Source organism: Canis lupus, chromosome 20 (assembly GCF_011100685.1).
Source record: "Canis lupus familiaris isolate Mischka breed German Shepherd chromosome 20, alternate assembly UU_Cfam_GSD_1.0, whole genome shotgun sequence".
Taxonomy (NCBI): Eukaryota; Metazoa; Chordata; class Mammalia; order Carnivora; family Canidae; genus Canis; species Canis lupus.
The window spans coordinates 37,810,149-37,825,712 of NC_049241.1; the positions used below are offsets into that span (position 1 = coordinate 37,810,149).

Sequence of the window (15,564 nt, forward strand, 5' to 3'; positions counted from 1 at the left end):
CTCAGCATGGAGTCTGCTTCAGATTCTCTTTTCCCCTCTCCCCTCTGTCCCTCCCTGGCCCCTGCCCCCCTCACATTCTCTTTCTCTATATATATAATAAAATAAACAAATAAAATCCCTAAAATCCTAATGTAGGGGGCACCTGGGCAGCTCAGTTGGTTAAGCATTGGACTCTTAGTTTCAGCTTAGGTCATGATCTCAGGGTTATGGGATCAAGTCCCATGTCTGGCTCCGCACTCAGCGCAGAGTCTGCTCATCCCTCTCCTTCCCCCTCTGCTCCTCCCCTCGTTCACATTCTCTCTCTCTCTCAAATAAATAAATACACACACACATATATATTAGGATATATAGATATAGATATCCTAATGTAGACTGCAAATCTTCAAGGGGAAAACCAACTATCCCATTTCTGAGGAATATCTCTCAAGAGTGGGGAGTCGGGCAGCCTGGGTGGCTCCGTGGTTTAGCGCCACCTTCAGCCCCGGGTATGATCCTGGAGACCCGGGATCGAGTCCCACATTGGGTTCCCTGCATGGAGCCTGCTTCTCCTCCTGCCTGTGTCTCTGCCTCTCTCTCTCTCTCTCTCTCTCATAAATAAAATCTTAAAAAAAAAAAAAAAGACTGGGGAGTCCACTCAGAGGGACAACAGGCCTTCCATCTGTCTCGTTCAGAGGGAGAAGAGGCAAGGGTCCTCAGTGGTCCCAGTGCTCCCCCCCACTCCAGTCCCCATGAGCTCGCCTCACGGTTCTCGTAGGCATTCTTCATGATCTTCCTCCAGATCCGCTCCATCGTCTGGTAGCGCTTGCTCTCCACAGGCAACTGCCGATTGATGTCCTCGGAGCTGAAGATGGGCTCCAAGTAGAGCCAGGCCCGTTGACAGTTCAGCCACTCCTCCAGCACCTCCTGGACAGGGCACAGACCATCAGGGCCTGGGGTTCACGTTAGGTCCTGTCCCCGCTGACCTGGGGATCTCACCCGACCAGAATGCTGGGCAGAGCACTGGACATCAGAGCGAGCATCCTCGGGGGTTTTTCCGGGTGACACTGCCAGCCACAGTGCTCCAGGGAGCCAAGGCTGCACAGAGGCCCCAGCCTCCAGAGAAACTCCAAGTGCCCCCACAGGACACCCAAGTCTGTTCCAACACAGCCAGGGGAGCCTCTCTTCCCTACAAGAGAACCACACTCACACCAGTGAGCCCTGTAGTCACAGAGGAGAGAGCCCGGTGCATGGAAGACCAAACCAGTCTCCTTTCTTGGGAGGAAATTTGGGTCTATGACTCTAGGATTCTCTGAGGTGTCCTGGAATTTGAGCCTGAGATCTCTAAAATACTCTCTGAAACCTCAGTCTGAGAGGAAGACACCTCCAAAATAAGCCACTTTATCTTCTACATTCAAATTCCTCTCTATGGGGATCCCTGGGTGGCGCAGCGGTTTAGCGCCTGCCTTTGGCCCAGGGCGCGATCCTGGAGACCCGGGATCAAATCCCACGTCAGGCTCCTGGTGCATGGAGCCTGCTTCTCCCTCTGCCTATGTCTCTGCCTCTCTCTCTCTGTGTGTGTGACTATCATAAATAAATAAAAATTTAAAAAACAAAACAAAAAAACAAATTTCTCTCTATGGAGGGCACCTGGGTGACTTAATTGGTAACTGTCTGCCTTCAGCTCAGGTCATGATCCCAGGGTCCTGAGATTGAGCCCTGCGTTGGTCTCCCTGCTCAGTAGGGAAGGAGTCTGGCTTCTCCCTCTCCTTCTGGCTCTCTCTCAAATAAATAAATAAATAAATAAATAAATAATAAAATAAAATAAATAAAAACCGAATTCCTCTCTATGGATTTATCTCTTTTCCTATCAATGCAAACTTATTCATTCATTTATTAACTCATTCATTCCCTTCCTCTGGAGATGTGTGCTTTGACCAGTTCTGTGCCAGGTCTGTGCCACGCCCACATGGGCATCAGAAGGAAAAGAGGGAAACAGGATGTGGTCCCTGCAGTTGAGGCCCCCACAACCCATGAAACAGCCAGTTCTGCCTCTGAATCACCAGGGGCCCAACATGTGTGATGGTCTTTGTAAGAGGCACCAAGGGCTACCTTGCCAGTGAATGCAGGGCAATCAGTGAATGCTGTGGATGCTGAGCTTTGGAGGAGGTGGCAGGGAGGGATAGAGCTCCAGGTGAAGGGGGCAGTGTGAGCAAAAGAGGGAGATCTGGGGACAATGCTGACCAACTCAGACATCTTTGGGTGATCCAAGGAGCATACAGATATAGCTTCTGGCCATCACTGGAGGCTCCTGAGCAGCTCCCATGAAGGGCCCAGGGAAGGGACTATAAGAATCACACCAGTAGGCCTAACCCTAGGACAGTCCTCCAAGGCTCAGCAGATAGCCCTTGCTCTGGCCTTGAGAGCCCTACAGAAGGGTCCTCCTCAGTGCTCTGACCCCTTCACCCCAAGTCAGCTTCAATGAGATAGGAATGGGAGGCACAAAGCAGAGCAGACAGGACATTGAGGAGCCTCAGGCCTTGTGATGTCCAGCCCAGAAAGTTCTGAGACTGGAGGTCCTAGTGATCTCAAGACCAGGTATCTCATGTCCCGCCCCAGCCACTGCACTGGACCAAACACTGGCTCCACCCTCACATCCTGACTCGCCTCCTCTGGTAGTCACACCTCAGAGATAGCGGGCCTCCTACTAGGTGCTCTGCCCGGAATGAGAGGCCTGTTAGAGACCAGGGGCAGGCCGACCTAGATAAGGCACTCCACTCCTTTGAGCCCCACCCAGATGCCAGGCTGGGCTGCCTCTGTGAGGGCTGGAAGGAGTAAGTGAGGACAGGGAGGGCCCACCTGGGTCAGCTTCAGCTTGTTCTCCCAGGAGTTGATGCGTTGCTCAAAGGGTTTCTTGTAGGGCGAGAAGGACATACTCTGGGTCATGACAATATGGTCGTCCAGCAGCTGTGAGGCCTCATCCGGGCTCTTGAGGATATAGGTCTCTGTCTCCTTGTATGGCAGCACATTGAACAGGATGGTTGACCACTCCTTCTCCATCTTGTCCAGTGCCTGGTGTGGGGAGTAAGCCAAGGCTGGGTCCTGCCCGGGAGGGAGCTGGCCCACATGCTGCACTGGACAGGGAAGAGCAGGCTCTGCCCAGCCATGACCTTGGCCATCTGGCAAGTACTCTCCATTGGGCTGGTCACCAAATCCCCAGGGGGACCTTGTCTGAATTCAAGGTCAGCTGGTACTCACATAGGTGCTGCACATGCACAGCATATACACCTATGCTAGGAGGCAACTAAGGTGCTGATTAGAAGCTCTGGCCCCAGTTCTAGCCTTTACTGACTCTGTCACCCCAGACAGTTGCTGAACCTATCAAAGCCTTAATTTACTCATCTGTTAAATGAGGGTAATACTATCAGCTCCTTCCTGGGTCAAGAAGTATTTGAGAGGAGTGACTAAGTAATAATAGGGATGGTGAACACTGCGCCAAGCACTTTACATACATGATTAACCTATTGAATAGAAGATACCTCAAACCTCTGAACCTGGTGAGTGACCCCAGGGATGGGGCCCAGTAGTGTCATTCTTGCATGCCCTGGGGCAGAACCTGGGTGGGGCCAGGTGGGCCTCGTGGTGGCCACCCACCTGCTCAATGGCATACTCCTTGCCAGCCACCTCAGCCACCTTGCTGATGCTCTCGATGTGGTCCTGCAGGTTCATCTCGAGGCAGCGCGCGAAGGTCAGATTGGCCTTGGGCCGGACATTAATGTTGATCTCATTGGACAGCACCTCCCAGTGCCGGTTCCGCATTCCAGGGTTGCGTAGCCCCTGGATCAGCGGGATGTATGGCTTGAATTCCTCGATGCGGGCTCTGATGTCTAAGGCCACGTCCTGACAGGCTGCCAGGCAGGACAGACAGGTGTGAGAGGCAGCCAGCACAGGCAGGGAAAGAGGGGACAGGCTGGCTTGGCTGCCTACCTGGTATGTCCTTGAACTGCTTCACACACTTGTGCATGGTCTTAAAGGACTCGATGACATTCTTCTCCAGCTGCTCAGCATCAATGGCTGACAGGGGGTCATTCATCCAGCTCTCAGACCAGCGCAGCCAGTCGGAGGCTGTGGTCCAGAGGTCCAGGTAGGGCTGGAACTCCTTCACCATCCTGGTGAGCTTGTCGTACTGCAGGGGCACATGAACCAAAGCTGTCTTGGGGTGCTTCCCGGTCTCTCTCCACACTGTCCCTTCTTGGGATAGGTCCTTGCCCCTTCCTTGTTCCTGGCCACTGTCCCTGATCCTGTCCCCATGAGCCCTGGCCTGGCCTCCCTTCTTCCTGCCGCCTATAGGCTCTGGGCTCTGAGTGGCTCAGCAAGGCCTCCTGCCTGATTCCAGCCAATGTCCTTGCACCGAAGGCCAGGGCCAGGTTACTTCTCTGCAGCCTGCTCAGTCCTACCCGCCAAGTGTCAGGGCTTTGCCACCCAGGAGCTGGGTTCAGATATGGCCACAAATGCCATGCGCTCTTCCTCAAGCCCTAGGGTTTAGGAGACAGCATGCCCTCAGGAGGCCTACATTGGTGATGGGCAAGCCGAAGATGCGCTCTCGGTTATTATACAGCATCGCCAGCTGCTGGCAATCCTTCAGCTGCTTCTTGACCCGCCGCACCTCATTGGCGATCTCGTGTGCTCGTGCAATCTCCACATGGGTGGAGAAGCCAGCTACCACCAGCTGTGGGCCAAAGAGCAAGGGGTCAGAGGCCTCTGGGACCCCAACCATGTCCATGTATCCCCACACACACCCAGGGGCCCGAGGTCTCCAGGCATCAATGCCTCCCAGTTCTGAGGGTGCTTTCTTCTCCCTGAGTAAGCAGGTTCCTGGCCCATCACAAGCAGTCTGACACAAGCAAGGTGAAGGAGACCTAGTTCCCTGAACAGTGTTCATTGTTTTGCCCACTGAGGCTTGGAGGACACAACAGAGGAATTTGGCCTCTTTGCAGCCTTGAATTTTCTGGAGCTTGCTGGCCGAGCATCCCTCCAGCCATTTGTTCTTTCACCTGCCAGTTCACCCACCATGCACGCAGGAGGCCAGGCCTGGCCCTGAAGTGCATGCCTGGGGTGAGGAGTAAGGTACAGCAGAGCCCTGAATCAGCCCCACCTGCAGCCCCTCCAGCTTCTCCTGGAAGTTGTTCTGATCCATGATCTGGATTTTGTGGAACTTTTCCTCATCTTCTATGTGCTGCTGCCGTACCATCTCTATCTGTCCAAGGATCTTAGAAGGCCAATTGCTAGCAGCCCACCTGGAGAGGACAAGGGTGGGCACTGGGGGAAAGGTCACAGCTGAAATCTTGGGTGCCCAGGCCAGGCAGGGGCATCCAGGGTAAAGGGGGTGATGGGGGAATCCAGGTAGCAGCTGAGCCAGCCAGGGCCGAGCAACCAGGAAGTGCAAGTGAGCTGGAGGCAGCCACTGCCACCATCAGGGTCAGGGTGTGGGCCTACCTGGCAGGACAGGCAGTGCCTACCCTGCAACTGTGGTCTGGGAACTGTGGTGGGCACCCAGAGAGATGCAGGTCCAAGATGCCCAGGGCAGTGATGGGGCAAGAGGGAGAACAGTGTCGGGAACAAGAGAGGTGATGCTGGGCTCCCCCTTCACTTTCCAGGGTCTTGAGGGGCCTCACCTCCCATGAGGCAAAGCAGCAACCTCTAGTCTGCATTTTGTTAGTGACCAACCAGGGCCAGCTTCCTTCATATCGGACCAACGACCTTGGCCTGGCTGAAGTGGCGGCGGGGGGCTCTAGAATTCAGGGCTTCTGCCTGCATCTGGCCTAGGACTGCTGACCCTGGGGGAGGGCCACACTGAGTACCAGGCTGCCCTGTAAAGTGGGTGCCTTGGGGCTCTTGGGAGAGCTCCAGGAAACAGTGCCAACTTCTTCCAGGCCCTGACATCCTGAAGGCACCTCCAGTCTGTGAGACAGGGAGGGCAAGGGGTTCTGGGTAAGGCCAGAGAACCAACCTGGGTAAGGTTCTTGGTAAGGCCATCCCAACCTAAGGCTATTTCCCATAAGGCTCTTGAGCTGAGTAGGGACAAATGCTTCTCCCTAAGGACTGACCACCAGACTGGCTTTGCCATGTCTCAGCACTCCCAAGGATCCCAAAAGGCCTCCCACAATCAAGGGGATCCCAGACCTGTGTGAACACGTGTGGGTCAGGCTGACAATAATATAGAGAATGGAGACAGGGTGAATGGGCAGCAGGGTCCCTGGGCCAAGAGGGTCAAATGATTTCCTGCTGCACTATTGGCCACCTGGCCCTGGCTCATGTGGAGCCATGGTCTCAGACATCATGGCTGGCGTTTCTGGTGTGACCACACAGCCTGTGGCTACAGGGATATTTGAGAGCCATGTGTCTTAGCACCTCTTTTCTCATCCTCTGGGATGGGGACTAAGTTCCCACTCACTTGTCATTGAAGTCCTCTGTACTGAGATTGTAAAGGAATTCATCCATGACCTTGTAGTCATTCATGACCTTCACAATCCGCTCCTGCACGGATAGGTGGTAATGAGAATTGCATGTGCGGGACCCCAAAGTGGTCGAGCACTAAGGAAAGGCTGCTGTCTTCCAGAGAGGGGAGGATGGGGGCTGAGGAGGAGGTGCAGGTTGCATGGTCAGCATGGGGCTCAGGGCTCCAAAGGCCATGGCCACCACACCTCCCACTCCCAGCCCCTATCCCATACATTCCACCCTCCTGGCCTCCCAGATAGCATGACTTCGTACCTCCACCATGCACCCTACCGCAGAACCTCCCAAACCCCTATCCTCTATGTCTACCTCACCTCCGGCCTCAGGCTCCCAGCCCCCAGCCCCCCTTATGCCCACCTCACCTCTAGCCCCACCAGCTTCTCGGGGATGCCCTTCATCCACTCGCGAAGCTCAGCCAGCTCCTCAATGCTGTTGGGTTTCTCATAGATCTTGCGGCTGATGCTGCGAAACTCCTCACAGATCTGGCGGTAGGCAGAGGGCAATAGGCATGATGGCCTTTCCTGGGGCTGCTACTCCTACTTGGATCCCAGTGTCTCCTGACAGGGAACTGCTCCCACTCCTCCATATCCTGCAGCTAACTCGCTGGGGAGCTGAAGCCTCCCTAGACTCCTGTGCCCAGCCAACATACGCATGGGACTTCTGAGGCCACTTGCACACCCTCAGCTCCATGGAATGGCCCATCTTTTGGAGAGGTTCCCAGGTCTTCCCAAGTCTAGGAAAAGAGGTAGCAGTCCCCATTTCCTGGGACCTTCCATATGGGACAGCAACTCGCAGGCAGACTGCGGGTCAAGGCAGGGTGACTTCCAGATCCTTCCATTGGCCTGGGCATCTGCAGACACTCCTCACCTGCCTAGGGACACCTTATTCATGGAAGCTCATCATGAATGTGAGAGTGAATGTGCTGTCGCAGTCAAAACACCCATTGGGGCCAGGTGGCTGGGCACTTACATCGTCCACTTCCTTGTGAAGGTTCTTGGCCAGGATGTCCAGCATGGAAGTGGCCAGGGCTTTGCATTTCTTGGACAGGCTCTGTTTGACATTGTCAATGTTGATGTAAAAGGGCCCAATGATGACACTGCTGGGCAGTGAGCTGTCCAGGATCTCTTTTTCCCGTAGGTGGGTGAGCACCACCTCCCGAACTTCCTCAGCAGATGGGCAATGCATCTGGTAGGCCCTGTGGACAGTGGGCGTACACGAAGGGCAGAAGGTGGTAAGTGACTGGGAGTCACACCGACACACAGATACCCTCAGATGTATGCACGCACTTGAGGAAGGTGGCGATATCATTGTTATTCAGCTCCAAATACTTTTGGTATTCCCTGGCATAAGCCTGCAGTGGGATCATGGCCTTGCGCACAGCGTTGGTGATGATGGCCCGCAGTTCTTCCACCAGTGGTTCGTGGAGCCCCACAGACTCCAGCAGGGGGTCGCCGCTGATAAAGATGTCCTCCATCACCAGCTGCAGAGCCAAAGGCAGGGGCAGAAAGCTGGATGAGCCATGGGGCAGGCAGGCAGAGGGGTTGGAGATGGGATCTGAAGCCAGAGTGGGCAGCACTGTGGCCAATCACAGACAGCATGGTGGGGGTCAGAGAGAGGGCTTGGTGTGGCATCTCTGAGAAATGCTGTGGACTAATTAATATAGGGCTCCAAGCCCCATGAGCTAAGAAGGGGCAGCGTCTTCCTCTGTTGGGCCTGACTCAGTCCAGTGTCCAGGAAAGGAGCAGGCAAAGCCATCAGGTCACTGGGGGCTCTGGCTAACCAGCAAGGGAGACAAGAGGGGCGTGGAGCTCCAGAAGATCTTGGGCCAGGAGGAGTGAGATGTACACAGACATGGTGACGAGTGGGGACTTCTGACAAGGGGTCCTGAGTGTGGAGGTCAGTCTGAGTCCACATCTTAGCTGAAGAGAGGGGCCAGGAGCTGGGTGGGTTCAAGAGAGTGGAATCTGGCCCAGAACAGCTGTGGCAGTGGTGGGTGAATGAGCTGCGGGTAGAGTTGCAGGTCTGACACACTGTCACTTTGTGCCCTTATGCTAGATTTCTCAACTCTCATGACAAAATGGGGATGCTAATGGTTCCTAGGGCAGCTTCTGGTGAGGATTAAGTGAGCTATTCTAGAATTGAAGGTCTGAGCACACTGCTGGGAGCCCCGAAATAAAGTTGAACTGCTCTAATACAGTGAGTCTGTGGCTCGGGTAGCCACTAGCAGCCAGGCCAGTAGGTGCCCTGGGCCTCAAACCTCGGTCATACCTTCTCCAGCTGGGGCACCGCATGCGTGGCCAAGATGCCCTTGTCAAAGAGGTTGAGCAGAGATGTCTCGAAATGCTCTAGTGGTGTGCTGTAGTGCACTCCCGAGCCATCCAGCACCAGGTCCACGATAAACAGGGGGTTCTTCCGGGGCCTGTGGAGTAACAGTTGGGCTGACCATGAGCAGGGGCCTGAGGAGGCCCTGTGTGCAGCAGATCCAGCCCTCTGCCCTTCCTGCCAGCACCATGGCTCTTGAGTTTCTGTGAGAATTGCCTCCTCCCTCCTTCCAGAAACTTCTAAGTTACCAGAAAAATGCAGACCAGCCAAAGATTACTCCATTTCTGCCACTTGCCCAGGGGTCCACGGGGAGTAGGGAGAGGGAGGACCCCCATGCAGTCCTGAGGTCATCAGGACAGGTTAGCCAGACCCTGGGCATTTGCAACACCTACGCTCTCCCTGGGAGGTCACCATCCTTGGCTTCAGATACCTACTACAAGCCAACAACCCTCTGGCTTAGATCCCTTAGATGCCTGGCCTCCCTGCTGCACTCTGGATTGCCATCCACCACCCATCTGGACCTTTATCTTTTTTTTTTTTTTAAGATTTTTATTTATTTACTCATGAGAGACAGAGAGAGAGAGAGAGAGAGGCAGAGACACAGGAAGAGGGAGGAGAAGCAGGCTCCATGCTGGGAACCCGACATGGGACTCAATCCCTGGTCTCCAGGATCACACCCTGGGCCAACGGCAGCGCTAAACCGCTGCCCCCATCTGGACCTTTAATGGGCATCTCAAACATTCTGTGTCCCCTGACTCCCGCCAGCATCCCTCAGGGCTCGGTGCTAGCGACGGACCACGGGAGTCAGCTCGTCTTCCCCCTGCCCCACACTGAACATCTTCCCACAGCCAGGTCCATAGCACTGCCACCCAGGCATGGCCCCAAACCTGCCCCACTCCTCCCAAGTCCCAGTCACATCATCCCTTGCCTAGACAATGGCAGGAGTCTTGAGCATTTTTGAGTCAGATGAGAACTCCCCTCCGATGGCTGCTGACCACACTTAGAATAAACCCAGCCCCTGACGGTGACCCCAGGAGGCTCTGCAATCTGGCCGGTCCCTGCAACCCCTCCCACATCTTGCCCAGCCCTCTGCACTCCAGCCATAGCTGCCAGCCTTTCCTGCCCTGATTGCCCCCAAGGTCTTTCTCCCCTCCTAGCCTCTGCACATACTGGTCTCTCCACCCGGTGCCCCTCCTTCACATCTCCTCAGCCACTTCCCCCTCAGGCTCAGTCTCAGTCTCACATCTTGACTCAGATGACCCTGCCTGCCCCCCCAGAAGAGTCCCCTGCCCCACCCAGAGATGTGCAAGCCTGAGCTGGTGGGACATTCCCTGCCACCAGGGCCATCTGGGACCTGGCAGTGCTGGGCACCCTGGTCCTGGCTGTCCTGCTCCCTCCACTCTGTGCCGGCCCAGCTACTGGGGCATAGCAAGGAGTAATGGTGGTGTCACCCGGCACCTGCACTCAGCCAGCCCCCACCTGTAGGGGCTGTTTATCAAGTCCTCGACCCAGACCATGTCATCAGGGCAGTCCAGTACATTGCAGCAAGCGTCACTGATGAACTGCGAGAAGCTGGCCAGCGAGTCCTGCACCAGGAATCGCAGTGTGTCCTGCAGCATGTACTTGAGCAACTCCATCAGCTTGCGCAGCTTTGACATGAGGTACACCTCCCAGTTGGTCTCATAGAGGTTGTACCAGCCCTTGCTCATGTCACGCAGGCTGCTCCGCATGGCCACCTTGAGAGTGCTGATCCAGCTGTCCTTTAGGAACATCTGTACCTAGAGTAGCCACAGGTAGCATCAGGCATCGCCCTCCCCCAGGAACCTGCTCCACACAGGCTCCCCACAGGCATCACACTCGGGGACTGTAGGCACCAGGGTGTCGGGGCAGCCTCAGGATCCAGATGACCAGGGAAGGATCTCCCCCCACCCCAACTTACTGCCCAGCCCTACCAACCAATACCCTCCTGTAACCCTGGAGACCAGGGCTCCTCTGGGGGAAGGAGGGTTGGGAGCAGCAGAAGCAGGACTTTCTCTCCAGCTAAGGGAGAGACAGAGAGACAGAATGGAGCAGGGTCACCTGGTGATGGTCCCCCACAAGGTTGCACCCTTCCTTCACACCCCAATCCTTAGTGGGTATGTGCAGTTCCTGCTCTCTATCCCACACAGGGGGTCTGCTTCAGAGGCCACCGGGGTTGGATGGCAAGTGACTGGAAAGGGAGCCTGCCCTAGGTCTCCTCTCCTCTCTGAGATGAGCCATCACCCTGGGTACCCTCAGCCTCCCACAAGGTCTAGGTTTTAAGGAGAACAGAGGCTCCTGGCCTCACCATTGGCCAGTCAGCTCCAAGGCTCCAGCCTGCGTGGGGCCCTTCAAGCCCCAGATGTCCACACACCTGTGAGAAGGTCTGGGACTGAATCTGCTCGAACTCTTCCAGGCGGCTGTACTTGGAGAGGTTTGAGTGGAACAGGGACATGGCAGTCACCTTGTTGCACTCAGCGCGCACCTTGCTGAGGGCCGTGATGACTTCTGGCCGTGTAAGCAGGGACACAAAGGTGAAGTCCTCCTTCTGCTCCTGGAAGGGGTACTTGGGGACGCTCACCAGCCCTGCAGGGGTGGGGGTGGAGGGCCAGTGTCAGATTGGCCTGGGACACACCAGGGGTTAGGATGGATCTGCAGGGTGGTGATGGAGGGATACAAGTCCCATCTTGTATCCTAAAGAGACACCCACATCCTCAGAACCTCTCTCTTCCCACGGCCTGCCAGAGTGGTCCTGCAGCTTCTCAGTGAGCTGCCCACTCTGGGGTGAGTAAATGGATCCCCTCCAGGCCCCTCTGGGTCACTGACCCATTTGAAGTGGATGAGAACCACAGACCCTTGCCCCCTTCACTCCTGCCCACTCTGCACATAACCCAGCACCAAGCAAGGGAGATGTGCGCATCAGGACCTCAGAGCGCCCGCTGTCCACGCCCCACTCCAACTTCCTAGACACTTCCCACACGTGGCAGCTGGATCCAGGAAACGAAATTCACAGGCATCAGGGAAGTCAAAGCAAGAACTTGGGGGAACTGGTGTCCTACTCTGAGACTCAGTCTGTCACAGGTCAGAAGGGGCTGCAGCAAAACCACCTGCTCCTGCTGCTGGAGGTAAGGTGGGCTACATGTCCCTCAGACCATCAGAGCCCTTCCACCCACTTCTGAACAGTTGCTATCCTAATATACACATTACCTGCTTCCTTCTGTGCTACTCAAGACTACTGGGGTGTGTTTGTTTATGAGAGAGGGGTATGGAGAGGGGGGAGAGGGAGAAAGAGAATTTTAAGCAGGCTCCATGCCCAGCACAGACCTGAATGTGGGGCTGGATCTCACCACCCTGGGATTATGACCTGAGCTGAGATCAAGAGTCAGATGCTTAACCAGAGGTACTACTCAGGTACCCCAAGACTACTGGTTTTTAAAAGAGCTTTCATGGACCCATGAAAGCTCTGGCTGGGTGGGTGGGCTGGGACCCATGAAAGCTCTGGCTGGGTGGGCTCTGGCTGGGTGGGTGGCCATCGGCTCCCCTTTGTCCAGCTTCCCTCACCTTGCCTGGGCACCTTCTCCTCCTCCTTCTTAGGCAGGGTCACGTAGGAGAACGTGTCAGGCTTGGAGGACACAATCTGGTCAAAGTTGATTTTGTTCATACTGCGCTCATAGTCCAGGTTTACCTCTTTGGAGAGACTGTTGAGGTGCTCCAGAACCCTGCCAATGGGAAAGGGGGACAGGGGAGTCAGGGGGCTCCACACACGGCATCACACCCATGCTCTGGGATCGACCTCTGGGCATGTGTTTGGGGCTTCCTCTCCAGATTCATGGGCACACCTCCTACCCGGCCCCCAGCCTCTAACCTCCATCACCCTTGTCCCTTGCCTCTTTTGTGTCACATCCCCCTCCTGCCATCATGCCAGTCCAAGACTGCCTATTTTGCTTCTCAATTCTCAGTGTCATCCCAACAAGGCACCTCCCAGCCTGGTCCCCTCACTTCCACTCCTGCCCATTCCAATCTGCTCCTCACAAAACTCAAATCTGAGCACATCCTTCTCTTGCTAAAAGTCCATCCTAGACCCCCACATCCTAGGATAAAGCCAAACCTCTTCTTGGACCCTAGAGGACCAAGAGGTCCTCTGGCTGGCCCTGGCCCCTCCCTGTTCTCCTCTCTGGTCACTTTCTTGTCCCCTACCCCTTCCCACACATGGCACCCCTCACCGCTACCCCAGCTCCAGCCAGGCAGCCCCTCTGGGTTCCTGGAGGTACTCTGAGCTCTTTGCATCCACCGCCCCTCTGGTGGCCACAGTCTGGTTGATCCAGCCACTATTTCAGCCCCACCCACCCAGACTCCTCCCATGCGGTTTCTATCCCAGACATGCTTTGCCATCCTGGATGAGGGCAGCCTCATTTGTGCCCCCAAGTTCTTTCTCTGTCTCAACAATCCAGACCCCTTGAGGGAATTTTTTCCTTCATTCACTGTTGTTCCCCCAGACAGAACCCTCTTCTCTTCACTGCTGCACCCTGTGCCTGGCACAAGAGGGAGACTTGCCACAGAGCTGCTTGCCTGCCTGACCTCCACTTCCTCCTAATTATACCTTACTGTCATTCTAGGACTCTCTCCTTTCTCACTTCACTTAGGAGAAGTTGACATTTCTCAGCTTTGAGGTCATCTCACCTGTCTGTCTAAGCAGGTCGTGGTGGAGTTTGACCTGACTACTAATTGGCTTAAGAGTGGGAACATGATCCAGTTATAATCAACAACTGATACAGAGCTATAAAATCAAGCCCCCTTGTCCCATCTTCTTCAGGACAAATTCTGAGGGGGGTTAGCTCATGCTCCAGTGTTCCCTGTGAGATCAGAGGCTGTACTTCTCCTAAAACCACATCTCTGCTCAGCTGCTTCCTCCATTATATCTTGCCACCTTCACTCCCTTAGAGATGGACTTAATCAATAAATCAATTATACAAGAATCCCCCAAACAGGCTTGGCTTCAAGAGAATCCAATCTACGGCAGAGCTCACTAGACTCTGGGCTTTGTGCTTCTAAAACTGTTGCTGCCATTCACCTGGAGATGAAGCCAGCACACACTGGAGACAGAGCCCTGATGCACTGAGCCTGGCACATTTTGCATCCAATTTCCAGTTATAGGTAAAGCAGTGCATTTTCCCTGTCATCTAAGCCAATCTGAGTCCATCATATTTGTTATAAAGAGCCAAAAATAGGGACCCCTGAGTGGCGCCTGCCTTTGGCCCAGGGCACGATCCGGGATCGAATCCCATGTTGGGCTCCCGGTGCATGGAGCCTGCTTCTCCCTCTGCCTATGTCTCTGCCTCTCTCTCTCTCTGTGTGTGTGACTATCATAAATAAATAAAAATTTTTAAAAAAGAGCCAAAAATATTCTCAATGATATAAAACTCAAGAAATGGAATTCTGGACAACCAAGGTAATGGTGGCTACATCAATGTGGATCTTTCCACACGCTCTCAAAAGACAGAGGAAAGAGAAAAAAAGAAAAGCTGGGACAAATAACACTACCAAAACCCATGCTGTTAGTATACCCAAAATAAATAAAATGCCCAAACTTCATGTTATCTTTTTTTTTAGTTTTTTAAAAGAATTTATTTATTTATTCATGAGAGAGAGAGAGAGAGGCACAGACACAGGCAGAGGGAGAAACAGGCTCCATGCAGGAAGCCTGACATGGGACTCGATCCTGGGTCTCTAGGATCATGCCCTGGGCTGAAGGCAGCACTAAACTGCTGAGCCATCAGGGTTACCCAACATTATCTTTTTTTTTTTTTAAGATTTTATTTATTTATTCATAAGAGACAGTGGGAGAGAGAGAGGGAGAGATATAGGCAAAGGGAGAAGCAGGCTCCATGCAGAGAGCCCAATGCGGGACTTGACCTCAAGACCCCAGGGTCACACCCCGGGGTTGAAGGCAGGTGCTAAACTACTGAGCCACCCAGGGATCTCCCACATTATCTTTAAGTAGAAAAATAATCATCAGTTCCCAATAAGCTACAGCTCCCCCTCCTGCTGCCAGCCTGCATGGAGGAGAGGAGTCTGAGGAAAACTGTGCATGCAGAAGAGGGGAGCCATGGTAGCTCAAGCGTGGTCTACAGTTTTGCCAGAAAGAGAGAGAGTCCACTCTAACTGCAAAAACACTGACTGTGAGTCCTGGAGAATCAGAGCACTTAAGGCAAGGAAGGAACTTGCATGCATTCATTCAACGTAGCATTCTTTGAAAGGTATTATGAAATATGAGGGGGAAGGTAAAAGAAAAGGAGGACTTTGGAGATTAAAGGGTGATGGAAAAGGAAGCAAAAGTGAAAAATTCAGAGTCCTGAAAAATAAGCGAAAACAATGGGAAGGACAACCCCAACACACACACAGCCATCCATATTGAAAAAGAAAAAAAAAAACCTGGTTTGCTATTCTAACAGAAGAGGGCGCCCGTGAACTAGGAATCTTGTAAATCATCCCAAATCCAAGAATGCAATAGGTGAAAGTAGATGCCCCTAACATAATGCTACTGAAAGAGCACCCACCTTACTGATGAAAATTCTTGTCCATCCCTCAAAGAAAAAAAACAAAGACAAAGCAGAAAACTACCTCAGCACTTCAAACTGAACTAAATATCTTCAAACAAGTGGTTGTTCATATGAAAAACACCTTGAATCAGAATTTCACAACTAAAACAGAAATGGGCAAAGAGCAGGAAGA

General features: G+C 53.8%; 1 protein-coding gene across 1 annotated transcript in view; it reads right to left on the bottom strand.

The window, feature by feature from the left end:
* DNAH1 (dynein axonemal heavy chain 1) overlaps window positions 1-15,564 on the bottom strand; it is a 76,637-nt gene that overhangs the window by 37,888 nt on the left and 23,185 nt on the right. The window contains exons 9-22 of the mRNA XM_038566258.1: window positions 12,394-12,551; window positions 11,207-11,418; window positions 10,294-10,592; window positions 8,761-8,911; window positions 7,779-7,972; window positions 7,462-7,687; window positions 6,855-6,974; window positions 6,431-6,513; window positions 5,132-5,273; window positions 4,550-4,705; window positions 3,964-4,162; window positions 3,631-3,884; window positions 2,836-3,048; window positions 739-903 (exon numbers count right to left, since the gene is read on the bottom strand). Of these exons, the coding sequence (XP_038422186.1) occupies window positions 739-903; window positions 2,836-3,048; window positions 3,631-3,884; window positions 3,964-4,162; window positions 4,550-4,705; window positions 5,132-5,273; window positions 6,431-6,513; window positions 6,855-6,974; window positions 7,462-7,687; window positions 7,779-7,972; window positions 8,761-8,911; window positions 10,294-10,592; window positions 11,207-11,418; window positions 12,394-12,551 (2,572 nt within the window). The remainder of the gene's footprint in view (window positions 1-738; window positions 904-2,835; window positions 3,049-3,630; window positions 3,885-3,963; window positions 4,163-4,549; window positions 4,706-5,131; window positions 5,274-6,430; window positions 6,514-6,854; window positions 6,975-7,461; window positions 7,688-7,778; window positions 7,973-8,760; window positions 8,912-10,293; window positions 10,593-11,206; window positions 11,419-12,393; window positions 12,552-15,564) is intronic.